The sequence below is a fragment of the Boleophthalmus pectinirostris genome, unplaced genomic scaffold, assembly GCF_026225935.1.
Source record: "Boleophthalmus pectinirostris isolate CB_2022bp ecotype Guang Dong unplaced genomic scaffold, ASM2622593v1 HiC_scaffold_10, whole genome shotgun sequence".
Taxonomy (NCBI): domain Eukaryota; kingdom Metazoa; phylum Chordata; class Actinopteri; order Gobiiformes; family Gobiidae; genus Boleophthalmus; species Boleophthalmus pectinirostris.
Window position 1 is genome coordinate 13,635,642 of NW_026570971.1, and position 10,202 is coordinate 13,645,843.

The 10,202-nt window shown below is 37.0% G+C and overlaps 1 protein-coding gene across 1 annotated transcript; it reads left to right on the forward strand.

Annotated features, from left to right (window-relative positions):
* Positions 1-5: 5 nt before the first annotated feature.
* pomt2 (protein-O-mannosyltransferase 2) lies at positions 6-9,989 on the forward strand. Its single transcript, XM_020919767.2, has 22 exons — positions 6-142; positions 905-1,229; positions 1,319-1,403; positions 1,484-1,588; positions 2,842-2,950; positions 3,032-3,140; positions 3,216-3,375; positions 3,458-3,564; positions 4,429-4,511; positions 4,607-4,716; positions 4,793-4,859; positions 4,938-4,998; positions 5,073-5,151; positions 6,231-6,382; positions 6,461-6,552; positions 6,637-6,713; positions 6,785-6,856; positions 7,698-7,757; positions 7,826-7,931; positions 8,005-8,145; positions 9,329-9,440; positions 9,527-9,989. The coding sequence occupies exons 2-22, from the start codon at positions 970-972 to the stop codon at positions 9,630-9,632; spliced, it is 2,253 nt and encodes a 750-aa protein (XP_020775426.1). The 5' UTR covers positions 6-142; positions 905-969; the 3' UTR covers positions 9,633-9,989.
* Positions 9,990-10,202: the final 213 nt, after the last annotated feature.

Below are 10,202 nucleotides of genomic sequence, written 5' to 3' on the forward strand. Positions count from 1 at the left end.
GTTCCTTTTCACGGACCTCGCCTTTGCTCCTCTGTGCTCTGGCCTACAGCTCCCAGAAACCCCCTCGCGTTGTTGTACTCTGTCGTCCACTTCTGCTTGTGTCCAGTCCACTCATGCCGCCGCTGTGTTGCTGCTAATGAAGGTATTTCAGCCGTGGGATCTGGACCTGTATGGATAGATGCATGTGATCTTAGTAAATCTACACGTTTGTATCACGGATTTTGTTTACTTACCTTGCGTGTGTAGGTTTGTGTGCGTCACTGTTGCCCATTAAAATCCAGCTCAAACGTCAGTGATGACTGCAATGACAACATTTTAAACATTAGCTCGTTTTAATGCACAATGTGTAGTTTTCGTTTCTTTTGCATTGTTACGCTTTCTGGTGAAGACTATGCGACCTGTATTGCCTTATGGAGATGATACAGCTCTGCATGCTATGTTCCACAGTGTGGCATTATTCATCTCCATGGAAATAAATATGTGACATCACCAGGCCACGTGTCAGTGCGTTATTTTTGCAGCAATGAAACAATTGTAATTGAGTATGTTTACTGCTATACTGTGGAACACACCAGGCTTGACTAAATTTTAAGATATAAATACTTAAATCTATCAGAAAATGAAATAAAAGTAGTGAAATTATCTGTCCATGCAGCAAGATAATTTTACTTAACAAGTTATCTTAAAATAAACTACCTTTACACTAGAATTGAGCAGTCTCAGAACTAGTAAGTAGATAATAATTTGGAAAACAAGATGAATAACCTGATGTCCAGTCAGTTTTAAAATCTTGGCCAGATCAGAGAAATTTACAGTGTAACAACTCCATAAAAACAAGCTGGTGGCAGACCATGAGTAACATGGTGCATCTTTAAGTAACCTTTATATTTTTCACGTTTGTCAGCACCAAAGTAACCCTCGTCTTGGCTGGAGGAGGATCTGAACATTCCATAAAGAAGATTGTCTCCAATGGCAGAAGAATGTACCACTCTGAGCAAAAATCAAATGGACAATACATCACTGCGACTTCGGAAACACACAACCATCTTAAAACAAAACCCAGCCACACACTTCAAAACACGAGATGACACCCTGTCCTCAAATGGGATCTCCGGTGGGTGCTCAGACCTGTACAGAGGTCAGACATCCAGCAAAGTCCTTCTTCCTATGGTGGCGGGCATCTCCTTTTCCACACGCATGTACAAGATCTTGGAGCCTCCGCACGTGTGGTCAGTCAGATTATTACACTGTATGAACTTTAAAAACTACAAATGTATAATTCTAGGTATCATCATCGTCATCATTATCTGTTTTCCAGCTGGGATGAGACACACTTTGGCAAAATGGGAAGCTACTACATCAACAGGACTTTCTTCTTTGATGTGCATCCTCCTCTTGGGAAGGTACAAGGAAATATGCACATTTATAATCGTTTATGTGTTTGTTTTCATAGCAGGTTGCTGTTAATACTTGTATTTTACAGATGTTAATAGGTCTTGCTGGCTACATGACTGGATATGATGGTTCGTTTCCATTTGTGAAACCAGGAGATCGATATGAGCACCACAACTACTGGGGAATGAGAGGGGTAAGTTTGGTTGAGTGAAGGGGCTCAAATGTTTTAAACTATTAATAATTCTCACATTATCATATGGCATCATGTTTTTAACAATACTATTACAATACATATTCATCTTAAAGGTTTACTTTGTAACTTTTCTGGTCGAGGAATTGCTGCTTGCTTGTTTACATGGAGATAGAGATGGCTTTGCCTAAAATGTACCACAGATTACACATTAAATTTATCAGTCTAGACTTAGACAGACTTTATTGATGCACAAGGGAAATTATTTGGACACAGTAGCTCATACATCACAATATATTATAATGACAAAGAGTAAAAAATATAAATGGTAATAGTAAATTCTAAATAAGTAGACCTAATTATATAAATGTATGTGTACAAATCAAAATAAAATAGAAAAAATAAGTAATAAATGATAAATCTCAGCTGCATACAAGAGGTCATTAGCCTGATTCATCAGCCGGTTTCGCTTTGTAGAAACCATCTGACCTCGCAGATAGATTAGAATTCGTTTGCTCGACAGTAGGCAGGTACTTTTTTTCATTTAACCAGTCTCTGCTATTTGATCGTGACGTATATAATGTGCCGCGAACAGGGCTAACTGCTATATTAAGCTTTTTCCAAATCCCGTAGGAAGAAGGACAATAACGTCTTTCACCTTGATAAAATTCACCAAACATTCTATTTATTCCGGCTTTAAATCCTTGATCTCGAGAATCATTGCCAACACAGAATGTACAGCTCTTCACTGATTGGCTGGTGCCCAGACTCGCACTTCCGGAGTTTTTGCGAACCATCTAGTGTGTTCTGATTCCTGACGTAGTCACTGGAGAGAAATGGAATTGAGCGGAGGCGCTAGGTGGTGTCAGCCTAAGAGGTCATAGGAAAACAGTGCAACAATGGCATGATTATTGACAGGACATAGTGTTTTCTGTTACATAAGGGTGAGTCGTTGCACAGTTGTAGGGAGTATAGTATGAATGCAAGCAGTTGACACCACTAGGTCAAGTTACAGATCAGATCTGTGGAAAGGTGACCCCGCCCACAGTAAGAATGTTTTTCAAAAGGTGTTTTTATTTATTTATTTTTTATAAAAAATATGTTATCAAATAAATATAAGATAGATTTAAAGCTATATAATGGAAAATCAAAGCAATCACATCTCCATGGAGAAAAGCACGTAGCAGACCCTCCAGCAGACAAATTAAATAGTTAGAAGTTAAATTCTTGATTTCTGTGTATAAATATTCCCACAGTTCTGTGCTCTCCTCGGCTCGTTTCTCCCAATCTTTGCCTACCTCATTGTGCTGGAACTGTCCCGCTCCCAGACGGCTGCTCTCATCGCTGCGTCATTACTATTATTTGGTTGGTCATTTGTTTTTGGCACATTTTTGCGTGTATTTTCTGCTTCGTAAATATATTTCACACATGCTTTTACTCTGACAGACACTGGCTGCATCACTATCTCTCAGTACATTTTACTGGACCCTATCCTCATGTTTTTCATTATGGCAGCTGTGCTAAGTATGGTCAAGTTTCATCAGCAGGCACACTGGTAAGATAAGATTTTTTTTTTCATTTAAATGTAGCTTTTACTTCTAGACATTGTTTTGTTTTTTCTTTTCTTCAGTGCGTTCTCTGCTTCCTGGTGGCTGTGGCTGGTACTCACTGGGGTTAGTCTAGCCGGAGCTTTAGGAGTGAAATTTGTTGGTCTGTTTGTCATCACACTGGTGGGGTTTAACACAGTGTCTGACCTGTGGAGACTATTTGGAGACTTGAATTTATCCTTGGTAACTTTCATCATTATTTATTATTCATAAAGCAAATATAAAATCCTGTAAAAATGCGAATTAAATATATTTTCTGTTGCAGGTCGACATCACAAAGCACTTTGCAGCTCGTGTGTTTGGTCTCATTCTGCTGCCCCTTTTTCTTTACGTTACAATATTTGCAGTTCACTTTGTTGTTTTGAATAAAAGGTAAGGATTGTTTGCAGAACTGTTCTCGTCAAAGATAAATGACAATGGAGCTCAACAGTGACCGGCCACACCCCAGTTCTAGAAGTAAATTTCCCATTCATTTTTCCGTCAGACTTTTTGAAAAAAAAAAAAAACTAGAAAAGCACTCAGAGAGCGCAGACCTCCGCCAAGGACTACCCCCATTTTTTATATAAATTGCGATAAAATCAGTCTTCTGGATCAGATCCGGATCAGCCTTTGGAATATGAAAGAGGATCCCATTGTCCATCCCCGAGTCAAATTTCATGGGGTTTGGTCAATAATTAACCGAGATATTGAGAAACAAAATTTTTGGCCCCATTTACCACAATGTTAACTAAAATTTTGAAGTGATCCAGAATCCAGGATTTCTTCCGGATCACCCCCAAAATGAAATCAGTTCTTCCTTTTCACATTTCCAACAAATCCTGAAAATTTCATCAAAATCGGTACATAACTTTTTGAGTTATGTTGCTAACAGACAAACAAACAAACAGACAAACGCCGGCAAAAAACATAACCTCCTTGGTGGAGGTAATAATAATAATACTTAAAGTTTGAAAGCTTGCTGCAGCATAATCAGCTACGTGGTGGCTAATGAACACAAGACGACTAATTTGATCATGCTTTTGAGACTTAAAACAGTTGTGTTATGGTTATTAGTCACCACATAGCTGCTTAGCTTCTGCAGTGCCTTTGAACTCTTAATATTTGAATTTTCTAAAAAGTCTATTGGAAAAATGAATGGAAATTTTGCTTCCGAGACCAGGGTGGACTTCGGAGTTGGCGAGACTGTGGAGCTCCATTCATGTAATAGTAAAATAATTCTTTGATCTCTTTTACCAGTGGACCCGGGGATGGTTTCTTCAGCTCAGCTTTTCAGTCCCGTCTCATTGGGAACAATCTGCACAACGCATCTATGCCTGAATGTAAGTGTCAGACTTTGTTTACTCTTACTCTGCTTGTTTTTATGAAGGGAAAACATCTTAAAGTCTATGGTAATATGTTTATTTTTCTGACACAGACTTGGCATATGGCTCCACCATCACTATCAAAAACCTTCGGATCGCGGGGGGATACTTGCACTCTCACTGGCATTTATATCCAGAGGGGGTGGGGGCACGCCAGCAGCAGGTGAGTGTACAAAAAGGTAGACTAAAATCTCAAGTTTTTTTTTTCTCTCATAATTTGTATATTTGAATTTTTTTAGGTGACGGCGTATTTACACAAAGACTATAACAACTTATGGCTGGTTCATAAGCATGATTACAATAACAGTAAGATAGCTGAATTATCAATGGAAATATAAGTAGTAATATTTCTAGAGCTCAATGTTTTTTCTGCTTTCCTTTCAGCTCGTCGTGAGAAACCTGATCTGGTTCGTCATGGTGATATTATTCGCCTTGAGCATAAAGAGTAAGTATCCATGATTCATAGTTAAATACAATGAACTACTGTAAATACTATGTTCACATTCTTTTCATTTACAGAACAACTCGTAGTTTACACTGTCACCTCCATGAGGCACCTCTAACAAAGAAGCACTTCCAAGTTACAGGCTATGGCATGGTACGTATATTTGAATGACACATATCTTAAAAATAACGCATTAGCATTTTTGGGGGATTCTTTTTTCGAAATACCAACTAATAGGGTTAATAAGGTTAAAGGCCCTTGTACAGATATATTGTCATTGTCATTCTGTCATTTTTAATAGGGTTAAGCATTATAAGTACTTTTTACATCAACTTAAACCCTTTTGGTCATGATCCATGGTGTTGCAATATATGTTTTGTTTTGTTTTATTTTGTAGTGCTGCAAAATGACCAAATAAACTACTAAAAATTGTAAAAACAGCTCTAAAGGTTAAAATTAGACCGCTGTGTTCTGTCTGCATCTAATTCCGAAGTGTTTTTATCAGCTGCGAACCAGGAAATAACACTGGTACGCTAGTTTGTTAGAAGAGACATGACAGCTAGACTCCACTCGGACTGGTGTCTGTAGTGAAACGTGTTTATAAAACTCATTGCCGTGAATTATTAGGATGTTAGCTGCAAACCATTTAAAATTAAGTAGTTCTGTTTTTCATGTTTTTAAAGACAGTAAAAATCTGTTACATCTCCTTTACACCAATTATCTATTTGTGTAAAATATTTTTTTGTCTTTCACTATACGTTAACACTTGGATTAAGAAGTTGCCAATACGATACATACCTCAATACACAGGCCACAATACGATACATATCTCGATACAGTGCACTTTCGATTTGATACAATATATTTCAAAACAATTTGATACAGTTATATAAAAAAATAAAGACTAAATTATGGCTGTGATACTAAAAGTCTTTTTTAAACCACTTCTTGTGCAAATTTAATATGAAAAATGCCCATTTTACTCATCAAAACAGTGAATATGTCAGATGTACTGCATAAAATTGTCTCCTTTCTCTACACAAGCAACAAAACTATAGCGTTGTAACAAAATAATTTAGTAAAATACACAAAAAAATGCTTGATACTGCAGCCCATGATATCGATACGGTATCATCGCATTAAACAATTCGATATATCGATATTTGTTAACATGATCCTAGCTGTTTCTTTATCAATAGATGATTCAATGTTATTTTCGTCTCCTGTTTTAGAATGGCACTGGAGACAGCAATGACCTGTGGCAGATCCAGGTCTCAGGGGGGCGCCGTGGGGACCTGGTCAAAGTGCTGCGCAGCAAAATTCGTCTCCTTCATCGAGCCACTGGTTGTGTGCTCTATTCCTCGGGCAAGACACTTCCAAAATGGTACGTCATCATCATTTTGTTTGATTTAAATATCAAAAATTGCTTATACTGACTACTGTTTGAATGGTGTTTATTCAGGGGTTGGGAACAGGTGGAGGTGACATGTAGTCCATATCTGAAGGAGACGCCAAGTTCTCAGTGGAATATTGAAGATCATGTTAATTCTAAATGTGAGGGAAAATCTGCAACTTTTTAATGCTAATGTTCACTTTAAACTTTAAAACTCATATTTTTTCTTCACTTTCATCTGTCAGTGCCCAACATTAGTCTCTCCGTGCTGAAGCCACACTTTCTGGAGATCTTAATTGAGTCCCATATTGTCATGTTAAGAGTAAGATCAAGATATTTACAGATTCATACAATTTAAATACTTGTATAATAAATACACAACTTTTTTCCCAGGGTAACAGTGGTTTAAAGCCAAAAGACCATGAAATGAACTCCAAACCTTGGCACTGGCCCATCAACTATCAGGTTATACTATGCAAAATTTACTCTTGTCAGCTGGAGTTGTGTTTTGTTTTAGTCACACATGTCCAAGCAATCCTTTATTAATAGTCTGTCTACATCTCCAAAGCTCGAAATGCTCTGTTCCACGTTGTGAAGTTATGAAGTGGTAGTTTTCAAGTTAACAAACTATAGAAAGTTGTGATTCCACCTGAAACCCAGTATTAGGATTATAAACAATAAAATGTTGCCAGTAATCTATAGAAGCAAGGACTATATTTTATTGTATGTAATTGTGTTAACCTGATGGTGCAGATTTTTGTTATGCTTTCGAATCGTGCAGATGCATCATATTGTTGAAATACTGCTCTTCCACTAAAATTGCCCGAAGCATAAAACCGGTCTTTGAATCCCTAATAGCTACTGTCTCTACTATATTATGAAGCTACACAATTTGAAAGTATAAAACTACAATACACTCTTTTGATTTGGTTCAGGTTTTGGGAGTCTTCACACTTTTTGTTAACCTTTTACCTTTAGTTAAGTGGAGACTGGCAATTCTAGGGCTGAAAATATCCATATAATTGATATGAGAAGGCGTATGAAGTATGGAGAACAGAGTGGAGCACTTCCTGTTTTACCACATGTAATATCACATGTCACAGAGCAGAACAGAGTGTTTTCCATTAGAGAGATGAGCTCAGCCTAAATATGCAGGGTTTGTGTGTTTAAACGCGTTAATGAAACAAAACACAACTCTAGGTTTGTTTTTGATGAGGAAACAACATTAAAACATACTGTAGATCAGAAAATAGTATAATATGGGCCCTTTAAGTAACAATAATACTTAAATATTTTCTTCTTTTAGGGTTTAAGGTTTTCTGGAGTGAACAATACAGACTACCGCGTGTACCTGCTGGGAAATCCTGTATGTATATCAAGTGTTGGAGGTATTTCTTTCACAGGCCAGGGCAGTAATGTAATATTGTCCCACAGGTGGTCTGGTGGATTAACCTGGTCAGTTTGGCTCTCTATCTGCTAATGGTAGCAGTTGCCTCGGTAACAGTACAAAGAGGCTTTTCACTAGGCTCAAAGAGAAGAGGTACATTTTATAGTGGCGCCGTTATAATCCTTTATCATCGTATTTTAATGCAGTATTTTAATTTGTGTTTCAGAGCATCTCTATGTTCTTAAAAGTGGAGGAGGCCTGCTGCTTTTGGGCTGGGTACTACACTATGTACCTTTCTATGCCATGGGTCGTGTGCTCTACTACCATCATTACTTTCCTGCCATGCTCTTTAGCAGCATGCTCACAGGTAATCAAGACTTTTATGTGGTCACGTTGTCTAAATTGGAGGTTGTCAGACAGATTACACTGAATTTGCCATTAAATAACCAAAAGTAAATTCACCTTATTATTTTTTATTATTGCCGAGATTGTAGAACCCACTGTATTATAACGAAAATCTGTAAAATATTATTGGACTATAGAAAATTGTGATGCCACCTGAAACCCAGTATTAGGATTATAAACAATAAAATGTTGCCAGTAATCTATGGAAGCAAGGACTATATTTTATTGTACGTGACTGTATTAACTAGGGATGTAACAATAACCAAGATATCGTGATATCATATCGTCAGAGTTCTCACAATAATATCGAGGACCATCACAATATATCAAATTACAAGACTTCTTTACTTAAATTAAGAGTTATGGTGCAACAATAGCTAAAAAAATAAATAAAAAAAAGACAGAGAGAACTTCATAGGCCATGATTCTTTGCTCCATTACAGTGCAGACTACAAGAAGTAATAACTGTTCTAAGCAGTTTTAAGTCTTAGTTCTTTGGATTAAGTCTTATCAAGGCATTTAAATAAGAAAAAGTAGCATATTAACAGTTTGGTCAGGGTCCACAAAAAATTGCAATAAATATCGTACCGTGAGATGTATTTCAAGAAAACCGAGAGATTTGGATATTGTTACATCCCTAATCATGACCCTTCCACCATATCATGAGCTTTCCCACGATATCGCAATAAATATGGTACCGTGAGGTTCATACCGTGATGATACCGTATCGTGAGACTTGGATATCGTTACACCCCTAGTATTAACCTGATGATGCAGATTTTTGTTATGCTTTTGAATTGTGCAGAGGAATCATATTGTTGAAATGCTGCTTTTCCACTGAAATTGCCCAAAGCATAAAACCAGTCTTTTTATCCCTAATAGCTACTCTCTCTACTACATTATGAAGCTACACAATTTGAAAGCATAAAACTATAATACATTATTTTGATTTGGTTCATGTTTTGAGAGCCTTTTTGTTTTTGTTTTTTGTTTTTTTGGTTTGAGCCCCATTTAGTTCTGATGAAGACTTGGTTTGGTCTTATTTTAGTCCTGTTTTACTTCTGGTTTAGTTCAAATTTTGTGTGAACTGTGAACACTTTTATACATTCAGTTTGTGATGTTAATAATATTTTGCCTTTTTACAGGAATCACCTTAGACATTTGGTTCAAAAGCACAGATCTACTTTTTCGCACACCTTATTCAGACTGGCTACAGAGCCTTTGTCAAATAGTCCTTCTGTTAGGTATTGTTTACAGGTAAGCAAATAAGTCAATTACAGCACAAAATCTTAAAAAAAAACAGCAGCTGATCTTTATGTAACTTAATTTTTTGTCGTTGATAGTTTTTACCTCTTCCACCCACTCTCCTATGGCATGACCGGTCCTCTGGCGCACGACCCAAAGAGTCGGATGGCTGGTCTGAAATGGATGGACTCATGGGAATTCTAGTTGGACATTTGACACGATACATTCAGTCTTAGGATTCATAGTTCTCGAAGTATTGCATTATTTAAACAGACTTTACTGTATTGCTACTTTGTTGTAGGGTTTACTTTTAATGATACTCCGTGCAATAGAAAACAATCATTTGGGAGAGTTTTTTTGGTACTGTATTCCATTAGTTTCCTTCAGTTTTAAAATAGTTATCTGAAGTGCCTCAAATATGAAATGAATATGAGGGATGTTTTGTGTGTTTTAAAGTGACAGAACAACTTAAAATATTAATCGTGTCTTAGTGCGGTGACGTGTTATCAGTGTTTTCAAGTGTTATTTTCTGTTTGGTTGTGTGTGGGTAAGTGGGGAGTGTAGCTGAAGTAATCATAATAAAAAGTATTCTTCTATTTTTTTGGATTTCTATCTGTTTTTTCCTTATTTGCTCGTTATAACATTAAGAGCAAGGCCTGAGGACGGAATATTGTAGAAATATCTGGATGGAAAAATAACCAATATTCTTTTCCGTGTTGTTGCTGCTGCCATCTAGTGGTAGTTATTATAAAACACACTCGTAGTGAGAAGCTC